The 19,327-nt window shown below is 40.6% G+C and overlaps 1 protein-coding gene across 1 annotated transcript; it reads left to right on the plus strand.

Annotated features, from left to right (window-relative positions):
* Nucleotides 1–15,804: 15,804 nt before the first annotated feature.
* On the plus strand, nucleotides 15,805–19,207 carry LOC147757421 (uncharacterized). The gene is made up of 3 exons (XM_086981088.1): nucleotides 15,805–16,207; nucleotides 16,481–16,948; nucleotides 17,175–19,207. The coding sequence occupies exons 2-3, from the start codon at nucleotides 16,752–16,754 to the stop codon at nucleotides 17,383–17,385; spliced, it is 408 nt and encodes a 135-aa protein (XP_086837214.1). The 5' UTR covers nucleotides 15,805–16,207; nucleotides 16,481–16,751; the 3' UTR covers nucleotides 17,386–19,207.
* The last annotated feature ends 120 nt before the right edge of the window (nucleotides 19,208–19,327 follow it).

Below are 19,327 nucleotides of genomic sequence, written 5' to 3' on the forward strand. Positions count from 1 at the left end.
TATATATATAGTAACTCGGAAGCTAAAAAAATCCACCCTTTTAGCGTATCAAAATTCACGTATAGAAATAACGTATCAACCCACATAGAAAAAGCCTTCGTATATGAACATAATCCGTTCCAGAGTGGCCGAGACCCAAAGTCACTCTGTTCTAGATCACTATTGTGTAGCACTGCACCTGTCAACAACCGCTCAATTAGATAGCTAAACGGGAGAAGTACTTCGACGATCAGTTATGGACGTTTTCGTTGTAGTGATCTCGCTCGGACCAGGCACGCTACAGGGTCGTCGCCCACATGGCTGTCCTCTATGTGACTACTCTTCGGACCGAAAATGGAATATTCGGTTACATGTGAAGAACCGTCACAATATCGACCTATAAAAGAATCAACAAGCAACGTACTGCGAGACACTCATTGCCTTAATGAGCGGTGGTGCCGAGGTATGTTTCACCGAAAACATCACAAAAGTGCGAAGGTCGTCTTATGGACCATACCTCCATGATTAAAATGAACGCAAGGCGGGACGCAGTCACAAGCGTTCCCTTAAGACAAAGCAATGGTTGACAGATGCTCCTTCTATTCTCATTGGTTTGGGTGTGCCATGAGATTTGTGGCGATTCTCTCATGTCCCAGGGTTTATTACAGATTCTATGGAATGTGCGGCGCTGATCTTCGCCAAATTATTAATGAATAAATGAAGAAGAATAAATCAATGAAGAAATACAAACATGGATTCGTTGCATAATGAGTGCTATCGGACAGTAATGCCGTTGAGCGTCATGTACATAAATTAATATGCATTACAGGGCAAACGTGTGTGAACGGGCATTGACTCGAAAAACCTTTTAAAGATTAAAGGCTGTGGCTAGTGCTAATTTCGTAAGAGATACCATTTATACGAACAGTCTCCATAGAAAGCGGTTCCGTAGAGTTATTGATGAAAAAAAAAAGAGGAAATTGCCAATTTATGAGGATCAAGAAAGAAGTTCATTATGGAGATTCATCCGCTTGATGCTGTGCTAACAGGGGGCCGTCTAGGCAGCTCCATGGGCTCCACATGGTAAGGTGGCACACTTTAATAGACATTCATCGATATGGAAAGTTTCCTGATTGAGTCCTAAGTACTGGGAACTGCTAACTTCTATGTTTATATCGTTCACTTATTATAAACTGTACATAGTGCGTATATTATGTACCTAGTCAATAAAAGTTTGTACAAAACCGTAATACTGCGGCGACTAAATATATATTCACTATTTTTTTGGTCATATCTGATATTATTCGTGGGAAAATTATTATATAGGGAAATAGTTAGCGTCTTATTAGGTCTCATTCGTTTGAGTATATTATTTTTGGCGATTGAACATAGTTGTACTTATGGGTTTACTGCAGAAAGAAGCTTTTAGGTAATCCGAATATGTTTGTTCGACATGCGGCCCTGACCCTTTGAACGACCTAATTTGAATTCGAAAAAGCAAAATAAATCTAGTCAGATTAATTAATCAATGGGAAACGTACTATTATTAGTAGAAGAAAAACATACCTAATACGTTATTTTGCTTTCAGATAGGAGCCAAAATTGTACGGTAATGAAATATTCAGATGAGCCACAGAGTACGCGTTGAAGATCAAGATGCGCGCTGCTTTTAGGGTTCATTGTCGTTGATTTGCCTTGCCTTCCTAAAAGATTGAAGGAGCGAATCAATGAAATGCGCGAATAATAAAGATCTGTTATATTAATCATATACAAGTTGTATGAAGCTTTCGAAAATGCGCCTGCCATCATTTACCGAACGCATCAGACAGATAACCTGAGTACATATGTATGCTTCTCTAAAAAAGGCACCGTATCGAATGGAAACGGAACAAGTATATATATATATATATACATATATTTGCCCCATTTCTGTTTATAATTCGACCGATTCATAACGAGTACAGGAACCTGACTCATAAAACCTTTCATTGTTCTCACTAAACCTTGACTAGATAAGTCTGCTTTATTTTCTCTATGGTATGCATTCAGGTACGTATAACCATATGTCCTCTAACATGTACAGCGATACCTGTAATGATGCAAAAATAACCTAGCAACATCAATAATGTCGTCTGCTAGCAACAATCAATCGTTGCTTTATACGTGTACAGTACCGTCTACATGGTAGAGTAACTGTTGCAACAAAACTAACCCCTAGTTATCTGTTGCTATTATGGAGTGCAACAACGGCTCTGTATTGACTAACCTATTGAAGACAAAGCCCAAGAGGGTGACCAACAAGAACAAGAGAAGCTTGTTCAGGTTTATTGATACAAGAAATGCCTATAGATTTGACGTCAACGACAGAATAACTCTGAGGCGATGTTGTACGATACACCACGCTGGCAACATTCTCACCAGCCAGGTGCTCCGCTGAACGATACATTCCCCCTGTCCCTTTTTCGTTTCCTCTCTCTCTCTCTCTCTCTCTCTCTCTCTCTCTCTCTCTCTCTAAGCGTTGGTCATCGCGCATATTATTACTACTATTAAAAAAAGAAGCGCTAAAAGTAACTGGGCGTTCGTCAACGTACTCAGTTAGTCTATGTTATGACTCCGTTCTACTCTGTCTACTCGGTCTGCTATTACCATTTATAATTGCTACTTCCAACAAGGTAACAAGCATCGGGACGTTGTCTACATACTGTTACTTGCAACAATAACTTTGCTGTTTATATAAGGGCAGGTAAGACTACTGTCTATTCGACAAATTGTGAAAAAAAAAACTAGTTAAAAAAATACCTAGTCACAACGACGTGTTAATAAAAGAAGTCAGACACAGGACATGCCTCACGCCGTGGTTATTGCTGCAGCCCATTTCATTATCTTGTACGTAAAGTGTGAGAAAGTGTGTTACACGGTAATAGGTATTCATTGGGCTAATCTGCTTTTCACGTTCACGTTTTCGGCGTTATTTCAGAGACCCTTCAAGATATGCTATTGTGCGGACGAATGGCGCCGTCTCCGTTGAACGCAAGATGTTTGTCCGGATCCCCAATCAACTCGCCGGCCAGGCCAGGTCAGGCCTCAAGGAACCATTACAAAAGCTGGAAGCGGTAGTAGCTATAAACGATTTCACCTTTGCCATAAGTCTGTGGCTATCATACACACATTAAGCGAGCACATGAACGACACGTACTCACTCATACCGGCGAGAAGCCGCACAGGTATGACTATTGTGAGTTACGATTGAATCGTAAAGACAACTTACTCATGCACGTACGGAAGAAGCATCAAAACTCCGCGATGGCTCTACAGCAAGCAACAACAATAACAACAAGATAGCTCAGGAACTCAATTAACAGGATCGTTAATATTGGATGGAATAATAATCAATATTATCGCAGTAGTAGCAATCGGCAGACGAGCTGCCATGGAAGCAACAGTTTGTCAGGACACCACTCGTCGCCTGAAAATAGTTCCTCGACGGACATTATGCTCCTGCTGCCGTGCTACGAAGGATCTTAGGAGAGACCCTTCAAACTACGGAGGTCTTACCAGCCTGCCAAGATTGAAACTGTGAAGAAAAGAGCAAGTTAAGGAAAAGGCAGGCACAAAACGTATTATCCTATATCTGGAGTGGGCAAAATTAGGTTCGATGCGCAGAAAATTGTTACTGAGGAGAGAGGGCGATAGTGAGAAACAGGTATAGTGGAACTAAGTGCAATGAAAATAGGAGAAAACGTAATATCTATATGGGGCGCTGCTACACACGGGATAACGTCCGAGATGCAATCGTAACTCTCTTCCGGCGCTGGAAATAGTAAGCTCGTCGTCAGACGAACACGTCGTTTCCAGCTGAAATCAAAATTTCGTAAACTGGAAGCATTCATTTGTAGGTGGCATCGCTAGTCCATAGTCTGAACGTGTCACGAAAAACTGACGTGTTTTAGAAAATGTGGGGCGAGCAGGCAAAGGCTAAGACCCGATTTCGCGTCCGACTGCCAAGCTGTCGAATCGTCGTCTAACACGAGTGGTAATATCTACTCCAAAACAATCCGAAGCTTACAGAGCATGGCTGCAGGATGACGCTTGCTAGCGGGATCAAATGTTGGTGGGAACTACTCCTAGTACCATATAGTATTATGAACGGCCCGCAGTGCAATCAAAAATGAAAGGGATCTAACTTGTGGAAGCAGGTCCTTAGTGTTTGTAATGAACCCTACTATCTACCTTAAAGGTGCAAAATGAAAGTTATGAATAAAGCATGCATGTTTGTTGCCCATGGTTCATACCCATGCTCGTCTGGCGCTCAACAAAACACATGTCAAGCCAGGTGCTTCGGTGACTTTCCAGAACAGCCTAGAAAGTACGACAACTAGAAGTATCCTTGCGCTGAAGTTTCGAAATATGATCAGACAGAACAGATCATAGGTTATTAATGTATCAATAACGTGACAACGTTCCTAAGTACATACGTTCCTTGATTAGCCAGATTTGTCGTACGTGACTGGCCACGTTAAAGTGATTCTATCTTTCTTTACCTATACCCAGAAATGAAACGAAGTAAGTCATCATCAATCAGTGTATGACAGAGCTCGCATAAGCGCGAAGCGTGAGCGAGATCATTGAACAAAGCAAGGTAATTTATTATCTATTCACTTGTAGAACGAACGTAAAGATGAGCTGAAAACCTCAGAGGCGAGAATGTCAAATGGGCTAACTGGGCAACATTCACTATGTCGACCCGTGATTATCAGGCCGCAATAAAAGGTCACTGTGGATGTCCAGCCTCGTGTTCACTAAATACTTCGTTTTACGTGGGTAAAAAAGATGTAATGAATATAGCCGTTCTAAAGAGTGTATGGCCTTGTTAAGTTATGATACTTTATAATTATTTTTATCTACTTATTGTCACGACAAATTCACGACACGCAACGCGAGGCGAGTGAATTGAAGATGACAGCAACATTGCGAGAAAATTTAATTTTTTAATATCTGCATTTGAAAAATCTGCCAGATTTGAGAGAGTGTTATGCGGTAACGCTGTTGTGGATCGCTCATAAAAAAGCGGAATAGTAGAGAATGGCCACAGAATAAATTGAGCCGTTAAATATTCAACAATGGCTTACGTGTTGTTAACCAACCTTTTATCACATCTGTCACCTGCTGATTGTACAACAGTGTCGCTGCTGTAGTTTTTGCCCTGCAGCTCGGTTGCCACGATAGTTTATAAAGAGTATATAGTTACCTTGTTTCGAAATAAGTATTTGACAAAAGAACCACGCTTCTACGTTTTTCAAAGTACATTTAGGTATCTAGATAATGCGTGCCTATATAGGAAGGAAAGAAGGCAGTACTGAAAAATGTGCGTCATTATGCGAAGTAACCGCAGACTAAAGACTAAGGCCACACAGCTTCATGAAAACCACTGCGAAGTCTTAAATGATGCTCGTACCGATCAAAGAAAGTGATGCTTACTCATCACACACTAAATGTAGACTTCTTTCGAGGATAGGCTTCGCCGGCCACACATTAGCAGAAACCGATAGCAGCTCACAAGCGCCATCGATATAGCACCGTCCATAACCTAAGGAAGACACAATATAACTTACCGTGATTATGTAGCATCACCAGAAATGATTTTCTGAAAATGATACCAAGTTTGTCAGTTACGTGAATAACTTCTGAAGTTTTATTCCTCACTGATTCCTATCAACTAGAGAAAATCTCGCCGCAGAATAGCATTCATACCTCAAGTTTGCCCTGTTCCCTACGAAAGCTTTGTCAGTATATCAAGCGATCAAACATTGCTACCAATCGAACTACAAGTTATAAGAGCAACGTTACGTTCCGAATATAAAGCACGTGTTCAGTAACCCCCTTTACATCAGGTCAGAACACGAGCGTTATTGTTTTTAAGTGGTACGCAGCAAATAATGTATTAAGTTAGATTCGTATTCGATCCAATTACTTATATGCAAGCTACACATTCCTTTTATGTTTACGTGGCCGGTGAGCCCCATCCACCCCTTGAAGATCCCCAATCCACCACTCTCCAAATAACAAAATGATCATACATTCATACACCAGTTACGATAGCAACAACGTAACGATACAGTTCATACCTATGCTGATTTACTCAATTAATTAAGTCCGAACAAAAACATCGCCCAGGTAGTATGGCGTCTGTGACAACGTGGCCTTGGGTCCCAGTAGGAAATTATCCAAGACTGCTTTGAAGAAGTTTCATTGCTTGACAGAACTTTCTCGATATTCTGTAACTTGTTTAACTGATATGATGCCGCCAAAGTTTCGACAGAGTAAAGTTCGATACCAACAAGCGGTAAAGAGAATATTTTTTTTTATCTCGATAATATTCCTTACCGCTGTCTCTGATGTAACGCGAGAAGATTCTCCAATTCATTTCCCTATGCATCGTTTCGTCATACCAAACAACATGTGAAAAGTCGCCAGAATAATTAGAACAGGGAATGTTCGTCAACACCAAGAGTTCGAACTCAGTGTCCGATTTAACGGAACTTCGAAGTCCTACTCCTTTGAGCGAATGCACCATTATCGAGGTAGTGCATGCGGTCCTCATAAATGATGGACAAAATGCCGCTCCATTGAAGAGAATCGGCGGCGGGTAAGGGCCATAAGTAACTCCGTTACTGGGAATCGATAGAGACTCGTTAGCTATGCTCAAATTATGCAGTTCCTTGGCGGAGTACAACGTTCTGTTGACGTACCCATGTCAGATGGCGCTCATGTATGTATTTGGACGCCCTTGGAATAGAAGGTGGCAAGGACATCAAAAACGCATCCAAGGTATTATTATCATTCCTGTTGGCTTTCCTTCATTATTATTACTTTTAACCTCGGTTCGTACGAATATAGTTACTTTTATTCCATGTCAGAAGCGCATTTAATTGCTCAACGAAGACTGGATTCACCGACAGGCCGATCGGTGAACACTGCCGTATTTGTTTTGGATTGAACTCCTTATTCATCTTCGTTCTGTAATAGGTAGCGGAGCGCACACGTTCCTATCTACGCCAGACAATATCAATGACGCATCAATCGATGTAAGAACAATTCAGTGTAGGCATCACGATACAAGGGCCAATGATCATATCCCATGGGAGTGTGGAAAAAGTTTTCCATTTTAGAATCTGTGATTAGTAACACACGTAAAGCTACGTCTAAAATGAAGGCCCTACCTCTTCCTAACTGGGGCTACTGCATGTCCTCATGAAAATTTTACGAAGGAAAGATAAACGTTTCTTTTTTTGCTAATTGGATTCGGAGCCATAGACGATTCACAGCTACCATTAACGAGCGATAATTTACAAGCAAAACGCAGTGATAAGTGTTTTCGCGTGACATGACCATGGCCGTTACGCGGCATCGTACTTTGTAAAGATGTTTTATCGCCTGATAAATATGGATCATATGTTAATTACAAACCTAGTTGTAATCCTTTGTTTTGTGATATAATTAAAGGCGACGACTGTAGTGTAATGCGAAATCAATTCAACCTCGAATATATATTAGAGAAGCCAAAATAAAATACGAACGGGGTGCTTATAGAGTATATAAACAAATATATCTCTACTGTCTGCAAAATTACTACATTATTTATTGCTGACGGCAGCCCGTGTTACTCCTTCGACGGTCCCACGATTCTGGCACAGAATCGATAATTATACATAAATATATTTAAAGTTTCAAATGCTAGCTCTCTCTCTCTCTCTCTCTCGGTATATATATGTGCTTAAGTGAAGATATATATGATGCAGAAGCTCGTTTTGAGTATTGATTGCGACGAGATCGCTACACCCCTATCGACGCACAGAAAGTCGATAACTATTAACAACCTATGTGTAGTATCTATGTATAGTAACTGCTATTCATAATGAGATACACAACTGCTATTACGAATAATAACATAAAATTTCAACCTAAATGTCAGGTAGTTAGAATCTCGCGAACAAAGGATACTACGAATGAGTGCGTGTCCGCAGTATGGGATGAAGGACTACCGACGAGTAGAAAATTGTTTGTGCAATAAACATGTTGCATTGGAATGAACCTATTTTGTAAAAAATTTCCATTTTGGCCTTAGTTATACTCATCGATCGAGTTTCTTTAGTTGGCTAAAAAAATCCTTTCTGCAATATATATCCATTCATTGCAAAAATTGAGAAGGACTATGTGCAAGGTTAAGATTGTCATCATTGTCTTCCACGTATCTATTTATCGTAAATTAAAACACGATAGAGTGCGAATCAGGGCAAAAGATGGCGAGCTTTATATAGTAAACTTATCTTTACTATCCGTTTTATATGTTGTTTTGCAATATTTTCGAATAAGTATAGAGAATAGTCCTCAACAGATGGCTGCGTATCTTTATATCATTCTTGAGATTCAGACCGGGTCAGATCACTAACGTGTTCTTTCAGGTACTCATTCATTTTCATGTTGTAGCCGTCGGACGTTCGCTGCGATACCTCCACTGGAAGCGGCCTGCGCGAACAGAGTTAACAGCGCCTAATCAGGCAGCCATTAGAAACAAGGATCACATCGTTCGAAATGTTCATTGTAAGAAGTCACAGGCGGTCCAAGTAAACACCGTGCCATCTCACGGCTAACTCAGCGGTAAAGCTTCCGTCGGAAAACTTTACTTTCTCTCTTGTCCTTATCGCGGACACTTACCGAGATACGGAGACGAACGGGAGGTGCCTGCCGATACTCATATGAATCAATATGAGAACCTGTTAAAAGAGAAACGCTGAGAGTGCTAAGTGTTCCCCTTATTTCCATCGCGACCTTAATGTTGTGATCCTTTCATTGCAGTTGGACTAACGGATTTAACCTGGTCCTGGCCAACCGCGGGTCATATTCAGCAACTGAACTTGTTGTTGTCGTCATTAATGTCTGTGCAAACAGGGCGTACCCAGTCCCAAGAGCTGCCAACGTTATTATTGCGCTAATGTTCTCAAGGCAACAAACTGTGGTCACGGTTATAGGCACACGAGTCCAATGACGCAAGGATCAGTTAACGATGAACCTCCAGCTACGTCTTCGCTTTCGTTGATCTTACGATAGACCGAAACAACTGCCCTAGTGATCGTGGACATTCAGAGTAGTATCAGCCGACGATCTAAAAGCATTCAACAAAACCTCGAAAATGTTTGCCAGTCGGATCGACCTGATTCGGCACGTGAGGGTGAACACTCGCCGGCGGCCCTATAGGTGCAAGCACTTCAACCACAAGGCATCTCAAAAAGGCAATTCGGGACGACATTTCTGTAAAATTTCATAGTTCTTATCGATCGTCCGAACAGAAAAGATCTGCATCGGACGACATTAGAAAGATTGCGTCGACATCAATAAATCTTAGTAAGGAAAACTGCAAGTTCCGTCTATCAAAGCAAATTATAACTTATTTTACATACATTCGTATCTAAATATGAAGAACGATACAACTTTTTAGGAAGCGAATGAACGCGGTTATGATAGCAAGCTATGGAATACTGCAGGGCCGACAGCTATATTTACTACAGATAAAATAGTATATCGTGTCATATTCGCCGGCCAGTCGTGTAATTTTTGATGTTGAAATAGAGACGCTTGATCAGAGTCGTTATGGAAAAAAGGACACGTTGTTCCGATAACGTAAAACGATCACGCTGGTACGGCGGTGTTGAGGAGGAAAAGTATCAGCGTGATGCTTCATTTCGTCATGTGGGCTAATGTGATTATTTTATAATGAGAAAAGGATAATGTTATTGTAATATATATAAAACCCTTAATTAGTGCTGAAGTTGTGAGACGGAATGGGTATTTCGAACTTCGATCGACCATTAAACAAGGGAAGGCTTTTTGGCTTAGGTAAGCCAATTATTATTAGTAGGTCTTCTAGAGTCGTAGACTTATGTAGGAGCGGTGCGGGTTAAAGGACTCTTCCGTATTCTATATCTGTGTAGAGCGAGTATTCCATGCCAATGTACATAAGGTACTTAGTTGTCAAGTGTTCAGTTCTTCCACCTCTGGCTATGATTTTATGTTGCACTCTAACACATGATCTTCAAATACGACAATCTGCTAAGATCATTCGTTATAAATCGAAAACACTCAAAATGAGAGTATGTTGGCTAGAGAACGCAGCAGAGTGGAATATTTTAATACGATAAATAATAACAATAAAAGTAATTTGTTAATTACGTATAATCAAGAGGACTATATTCTGATTCATATGGTGAATTACGGTCTGTGAGAGCAAACATACTCAATATGCAGTTATCGCATATAGATCGACTGGGCTGCTTCTTCGTCTGTTAACGCCAACAGTTTTCTTTCAGTGATGGTATTTAGCTGGTCGGTCGATTAGACCCATCCGCGCAGGGGTTTTCAGATCGGGCCATATTCAGCCCAGATTCGTCACGTGTTCGTGACGCTTCTGGAAAAGCACTTGAAAAGCTTGCGCTAATACAGGGTGCGTTCGTGTTTTGGAAATAGAATTTTCATCCATCTAGGATGTGTGTGCGGGAGGGAGAGAGAGAAATAACCATTTTGCTTGGTATAATTATAATGCTCTACCGCATTATCTACATAGTCGATTTTCATCTGTTCAAACGCGTTATCTATAAGATCACATTGTCGTCCGTTGGCTGACCAAAGTGTAATTTTTTCGCCTCCTTGGCATCTACTTCAGATGGGAACAGTGGCGTCTGCATTGACGTTGACGTCTGGTCAAATCAGTCGTTCGATTTAGGACTTCTATCACCCACGTACAGCGAGCGGCGGATTCGCCTCGATTAAGCCATTGTCGGCTTCATTAAACGTCATTCAATAGAGGGACGAGCGACCAGAGCGGCCGTCCAAGGCGGCTTATGTATGATGTCATATGCCGTATACACATCCAGGGACGGCCGTTTACATGCTCATTTCGCGAACGCCCGTCCTCGTTCAAGTATAACATGGACACTCATATTAGCTTGCGCCACTCACTCGAGCAGCAACGGATGGCCAAGGCTCAGGCCATGCTTTCCGTAACAGCACGATCTCGCTAGTATACTTCGACGGTAGTAATGGAAGAAACGGGATCGGAACATCTTATTAACGCACACATGCACGTGTCAGAACTAACATACAGGGAGAAAGTCATCGCTGTCGACAATGTTGAAGTTCGACAAACAAATGAAGATATGATTTTTAATAATTTTAAAATTCTTTTCTATAGTACGTACTTACTTGAATGTAATGTGTCTGAGGAGAAATAGCCAGTTAAGTGGTCGACTTTAACGCTTCACAGTCGCTGAATCGTTTTAAATCGGGAAACTTAGCAACAGGTGCGAAGGGAACGGAAGAACAAGCAAATGAACAATTATGAGGACATATGCGGAAACGCTCTTTGGCCACAATGTGGCAGCAACGGACTAAAACAATGTTAGCGCATCAAGCCTATTGACCCTTTTAGTATTAGACGGCCAGGTGCTAGAAGCGAGAAGCAAACGACAGCTGAATGTATGAAGAGTCAAGAGTAGAATAGTACCTAAGGTCAGTTCGACAGTTACGTTATAGAAAGGTAAAGAAAGGCTTTTTTATTGCATTATTATTTACGACATATATTTGCCCATTGGTCCGATTGTGGAATTATGCGTTTCTGAAATAATAACGCGAAGGGGATCTAGACGCGACGAAAAATGCCGTTTTCTTCCGGTGGATAATATTTTTCTAACTCGCGCAAATCACTTTCTCCTATCCGAACTATCAACAAAATGAAGTCATTGCATTGCCAAGGGCATTGCGCAAGGGGGCAATTTTTTCCCTGTTAGATTTTACATTTTCAACTTCGAAGGTCACTCTAATGATAAGTTGCAGAAGTCTATGAATATCAGTTAAACTGGGTAATTTGTTGTCTGGGTCGCTAGTAAAAACATGAGTTCAATAACATATTAATGGTGAGAAACGAAAGAAATCTAAGATTTTACTTGATGTAACATATTGTGTGATTTGTCTGACGAAGAATAATAGTAGAGTCATAGGGTAGTGGTAAGATAACCCTTATTATAAGGTAACGAACGGATAAAATTTTGTCGTTGTTGTTGTTGGACCAACATATGTAATAGTACCTATTACAGTGAGCTGTAGTAACATTTACTGCTGTTCCGGACGACACCTTGCATTATCCCAGTAAATTCGCTTGTCGTCATCTTGTTTTAGGCTCAATTACGAACTCTTGAGACCATTAGACAGGTGAATAGCTATACGTTTGTTGTCTGTTTTGTTTTTCTTGCGAGAGCTGATAAAATTGAAATGAGATTCTACAGTGATAACAGTGCGAGCTGATACAGCCCGGACTGATCCACGGAAACACGACAAACGCGCCACCAATGCGGCTGCGGTCAGGGCTAGTATCTAGTGAACGTTATTGCGAAGCCGCAGTCATCCAATAGCAGACGATATAGCTAGGCCGTCGTCGTTATGGGGTCGAGCTAAGCGGCCTATACATATATGTACATAGCAATATAGATAATTAGCAAATAGCAAACTGTAACAGATAAGGACGGTAGCACGTTCGAGGCAAACCAGGAGAAAGGACTGATTGCTATTATTGACTTGTTTGGCAGACTGAAATTATACATACAAGCATTATATCGACTTACTGATTGTATATCCTTTCAGGTGGCCTTCACAACGTCTTGTTGCGAGGTCAAGAATGAGACTTCTGTATATAACACTCTTTAACGTAGTCAATGAAGTTTATTTGATGATTACGGAAATGTCGTGGCTGTAATAAGACAACAACGTTCGTATACTACAACCACCAGCTGTTCCTATAAACAGAATCAGACTGTCCTAGAAAACAACAAATCCAACCACCGATACATTTGGGCCTTACGTTAGCAAGGTAGGCCAATGGTCTATGGTGGTGAACGTGCCAGCTTGATTTTTTGATGAGTGATGTAGAAGTTTTGTGTCGGACAGAACGTGTGTACAAGAAATCCATTAGTCTTACTCTGATTTTCAGTCTATTCTCTATATATCTAACGAAATAAACGGTCTTCGTTACTATTTCAAGATCGGTCATTGTGGTCGATCCGAATATGTAATATGCGAATGTTTACGTGCTTATAGATTACGTGTTTGAATCACTAATCGGTCCGCTTTTGATCCGAACCCCTCCGACGGGAGTGTCGCACCAGGGACCGTTATACCGTCAGCCGTTCGACAGACAGCTATCGGGTGGCCTTGTCCGTACTGTGGCAGACTATTTCATAAGGTTTGCTCATACAAACTACCCATGAACAGTCCGGGGGAAACTCAACTAACATAATATAACCTATCTGCTTATCGCACTCACAGTTTCTAATTAAAATTGTCGTTTAATTATTTTTCCTTTGCGTGGTTGCGGCTGACGATATTTCACGCTACTTGTCCCACTCAAACGTCTGACGCTGCTCGTCCCGGTGCGTCACGCGACTACGTTGAAACCGTTAGAGCGTAGAGCTAATGCCGCACATCCGATCGCATACGCAGGAGCAGTTGTTTGCTCGTCCCCATTGCACACAACGCTCCACCTTTAGATGCGATCTCATTACGTAGACTAGGATATAGCACCAGGCTGCTGAGCTTTGTTCTGATCATGTGAAGCCCTGCTCTGGTGGAACTAGCGATGGCCAGCAATATTGGCCTAATTCGCCTGTCGTGATGGGGCCTGCCAGCAACTAGGACTTGACCTTGTGTTGCCAGTTACGCCCCGAGGTGTATCGAAGATTGCGATACAGTGATTTCTACGGGAGCCGCTACTAGTCTAAGCGACGACGAAGAAAGCTTGATGTCGTATTGTACATTTTTGTCAAACCTGAGTGCCGTTATTTAAAAGAAGTTAGTGAGCTTTTTCTGAACGCATAGTTTGGGATTGCGTGTTACGGACAGCAGTTCTGTAAGTGCTGGTCGACAATGTAGGATATTGGGTTATTGAAAATCCATTGATTTTTAGGCCAAAATTGAAGCAAAGATTTTTTTATATATAAAAATAATATCATTGAAATAACTCTATGCCATCTTAATTGATAGTCTTCTGTCATTTTTCTAGTGACCTCATAATCCTATTACATTTGTGGTTTCTAAGCAAAAAACGGTGGCAAATGGCTATGCATTGCTCCATTGAAGCTGAGTTTTGCAGGGAAAATGATCGTTTGACAGTGCAAGGTCCGGGTTATATGGCCGATGCATTGAAATTTTCCATTTAAGTCCTTAAGATGTTTGCTACATAGCTAACAATGTACGTGGCCTAGCATTGTCATTAGTCATTGACGCGTTTTCTATTCACTGGTTCCGGTCGATTCTTTTTCCAATAGCGTTTATAATCTGATTAGTTGTGGCAAGTAGTAGTTAAAGTAAATCGATTTTGCCAGGCGGCAGCAACAGCCTATAATACGCGATTCCTATTTAGCGTTTCAGCAATAGCTATCTTCCTTCAATGTAGGCTCTTCAGGCTGTGTATCATAGTCCAGTTTCAATCAGTCGTACACCATAGCTTCAGAAATGGCTGAAATTGATTAGGTCTTATGGCCAGAAATACGAGCGAGTAAATTGTTTCGTGTAGCACTCGAACATGGAGATTTCTTTAAATAGCTTAGAGGTCTTTAGAGTTAGCATAATTGCTTACGCTACATCGCTGTTCTTACTTTTCAATCATTTTAGCAACTTTTACAAGTAATCAACCGATTACCATTTAGGGCACAACTTTAATGTCCAAATTTTTGGATCGAAAGCCATAATCTTATCAGCTATAGTAGTAACATGCGCGCCTTTGTCGTAATATAGTTATTAAAATACAGCGAATTTCTTATATATATATATATATATATATATATATATCTATATATATATGTATATATATATATATATATATATATAGGACCGTCGTTTCCTTCGTCTAAACGGATTGTGTAGACATCACCTGCCTATTAAGATTATGAAGCAAAAAAAAAGACCACCGAACTGTATGTACGACGAGTCGTGCTTGGCCAAACAACGAATAAAATCCGACTATAATAAATATAGAAAGGATATAATAGTAAGGTAGAAGATCATTATAAAACAACAGATGTTAACCATTTGTTGTTATAGATTGTTTTCTGTCAAAGGTTCACAGGGCTGTACATCCTGCCTTCGACCACATATTTCCTTATATGACTTGGGCTACGAGCTATCTAATTTTGACAATTTTTGGTTACTCGTAGTTTCAAGTTTGACTTGCCAGACTGACACGTAACAGCGTTACCACTCTACCGCCCTTAGTGATCAGTAATCAATTTGATAAATCATATTTAGTTATGGGTAAGAGAACAAATGAAGAAGATATATGGCTGTGCGGAACCCGCGTTTTGCTGGTTGTTCAGGCAAACATAGAGAAGCGCGACGTCACCGATATCATATGTTATAATTTTCCACGCACCTAGGTAGCATTGGAGCGTATATTAAAACAGTAAATTGGAAATAGCATTGTACACCTACCTCTAATGGAAGCGGACAAGGGTGGCTGAATACATTGTATATATGGGGAGCACCGTAAGTTACTCTTTTGTCAATAGGTTACTGCATAGCTAATATACCGAAGGAAATTGATCAGTAAAGGTTTAACATTTGTAAAATGTTTTGCTCGTAGCTAATGTAAGCAGTACTGGTCAAAATGAGTGGATCTACGAACAATAAATTGCACAGCTTTCTTCCGGCGAGTAACTAGTGTTTAAGCGTAGCCCTATTATGGATATGGCTGCATACGGCGAGCTCATCACAGTATATAGACTGTTATAAAATACACTCAAAAAATGAGGCACTATTATGTTCTGTAGTTTCCTACACAAACTAATGGAGCTGTTTTCTTTCAGAGATTTGGTGAAACCGATTTGGCGCATTCGTGCTTATCAAACGTTAAAGGCTGTTAGCAACGTATTCGCTACCGAAGAAATCGAAGGAAAGGCCCTATGTGCCGTCAGACCTGCACAACATAAAACATCTTCTACTAAAAATGGATGCACCTATTAGAACTTTCCGAATAAATAGGTCTACTAAGCACTAGAGATAATTGATCACGAGGTATCTTTTATCGAAGCTACGCTAGATCGTGCTTGACGAGAGTAACAACCTCTCGTCAAGCGCGGTCCGTTTCAACAGAAAGGCCGTATCTCGAAACGCTATAAATAGCTACAAGGTAAAGATGGGAATTACATTACAGCATAAATGAGTCTGTGTCAAAATTGCTTTTATGCAAAATATAATTATCATCCATATACATATATATTGAGGATAGGGGAGGACAAGGAGGGCGGCATAGCTATTATACTTTTACGCTTAGTTCAGTAACACTGATAAATAGGCCACATAGAGAGGATATAGGGGGACGCGCATACGATAACAAAACGAACTCGTCACCTCTTTTGAAATACACCGACAACCTTTCTCTCAAAAATCAAACTGACTTCAGGTTCAAGTTGAAACGCAATTGCCTGGAAAGTACTGTTAATCACAGTGGAAGCCCGGAAGATCGAGAAGCACGGAACTGAACGCAGTCGCGACAGTAATAGCTACAATGACTATTGCTAGCAGTTATAGTCAAAATCAAAATAATACCCGAGTTCTGCTACCGGTTGCTGAGAACCCGCCGGTAACTTCTTCGTTTGAAATGTCCACCTTCGAAACAGTCGGTATTGGTTCAGCAAGGCTTTGCCCCGAGGCACTGCTGCCTCAATGAGCATATGGAGCAGATCGCTCAGATCGAAGAAGTCGAAGCGATCGAGGAAGAACCAGCCGATGGGAGAAGTATCGTTGTCGAGGAGGCCGAGGCTATTATTTATGGTGAAGCTGTTGTTGAGGACGACGGCCTAGCAATGGAACAGCTGGGAAAAACTGGCCATATCCTGGACCAGCACACCTGCCTCGTCTGTTTAAAGCGGTAAGCCTCGATGAATGAGAAGTGACCGTTGAAGCAACTGACCACGAATTGGCTACTCGTGATTATTTGATTTGCGTCACTTTAACGTATTTTCATATACATCAGCGAAGATAGTCGCGAAGTGATTTCCTGGCTCAATGAATCAGTCTTTGTTTACATCATAATATACGCTTGTTCATGTATGTTTTGAAATGAACGTACGCATTTCACTCGTTCTATTACTTAGGTTCGGTGCCGGGGGTGCATATTCGGTCCGTCATCATATGGCAACGGTGCACCATAAGGAATGGCCATTCCCATGTCCGCACTCTCCTTACCGGGCCCTCCAAAGGACGGACATTCTTCGACACCTTCGGCTGAAGCACGGCAATTTAATGCACCACGACATGCAGGACCAGCAGCCCGCGCAAACAATGACCAACCGGAAGAAGGCCTGAACTAGTTCGTGATAATCATCCCCTACCCGTGGCAATAAATATATCGACCGAGATATATATATATATATATATATCTATAATCTACATATTGTCTAAATCACACAGGAAGAACTGAAACGGCATGGAAATTAATTAACAAAATTATATGGAACATTCACAACGGGAATGACGATGATTGATGACTGACTACTGGTTGATAGTGGACAATTACAAGTACTAATCTTTTTGGCGTCATAAACAACTACTACAAAGGAGAAAAATCAGGATGATGCTGGGAAAAGATTATTCCGTTAATGTTAACATGTGAAAAGGTACTAGTTCTAAGACTGTCTTCGCTTAAAATTTGCCCCCATCTATGTAACAGCTCGACCAAGGACAGTTCAGTCAGCAGCAATTAATTCTATGATAGTACCAATCACTATAAAGACTATAACCCTTAATATAGTAGCAGCCTCATTCGAGATTTCTAACCCTGATTGGAGTAGGCTCACTGATGATCACACGATATAAACGTTGACTTGGAAGATTGAGGGCTGCAGACATGAGCTACTAAAACAGCTTCTTCACTTGGCACTGACCGATAATCGTTGATGGATATATATATATATATATATATATATATATATAGAGAGAGAGAGAGAGAGAGAGGGAAAGCTACATAGTGGACTTTACACGAAGTAGCTAGGGGTAAAAGAACGTAAGAAAATGAAGGGTTACGCCGTGTATTCATTGTTAGTAGTATGAAACAAGCACAAAATAATGCATAAAAACACTAGTGAATTGTTATAATAGGAAAGGTAAATGGAAACTATCTACACTCCACAATATGTGTTCTATTAGTTGTTCAAGCGAGGTACAATGCCGAATTGGTAATCACAGACCTCAACATGATTTTGTTTGAGATTTACGGAATCGGCATATTATTATTAAAGCAGATTCCCTAACATTTTCTTGCGGAAATCATATATTGATCTAAGCTGTCCGTTGATTACGCAAATATTATAGTTAATACATCTGCCAAAAATTGTGATTGGGGTCAATCTTCAGCATTAGCTAGTAATCATTTACGATATTTGCTTGGAATCAGATTATCAAGAAATAGAATCCATGTGATAAGCGATTGAGGTGATGTTTATCTACTACAGATCAGAACGAAATCGAGAGCAGGAGAATAATAACTGGATATTTGTGCGTACATACAAGAAGCATAGACTGCTATTCAACCATTTAAAAAGCGGCTATATAATGAGAGGAACGATCGATGAGCACGTCGTCCCGTGTATATCGTAACCATCACGGTGGTTAAATAGACTGAGACAGGAAGAAGACATGTGGTAACGACATGGCCATGATGGCAATTATGATGATGACCAATACGGTACGAGAGAAGGGGGGAATGGGATGGTCGGGGATGCTCAGAAGACGGCATAGAAACGAGCTAAACAGTCCCCATGTAGCATGTGATATAGTTATTATTATAGCTGCCCTTGCGAGGGGTTTATTTCTGGCTTTTATGCCTATCATTATTACAACGACGTCGTGCGAAAGTCATTCATATACACCTATAAAAATACACTTTGTGGACGGATGAGCAGGCAGACAGGCGAAAGGGGTAAACGAACAGCAAATATCAAATAAAAAAAAAGGTGATGAACGAAATGATAGCAGTTATCAACAAACAGTGTGAACATATTAATGTAATACGATAATTATAATATTGATATGTAAAATAATGATCAAATATTACCAATACCAAGGCAGCAATGATAGCAGCTCTATGTAACAGCCAATCAGACAAAACAAAGCAACAAAGGAAAAAATGAAGGGCTTAACTGTGCCTTTAAAAAACGTCTTTTGATTTTTTTTAATCACCATTAGTTATTGTGGTATAATGGAGAAGATATTTATTAGTTGTGAGAGCACCGACTAAAAAAACTTAATT

This window comes from Varroa destructor, unplaced genomic scaffold, assembly GCF_002443255.2.
Source record: "Varroa destructor unplaced genomic scaffold, Vdes_3.0 BEIS01000002.1, whole genome shotgun sequence".
Lineage (NCBI taxonomy): Eukaryota > Metazoa > Arthropoda > Arachnida > Mesostigmata > Varroidae > Varroa > Varroa destructor.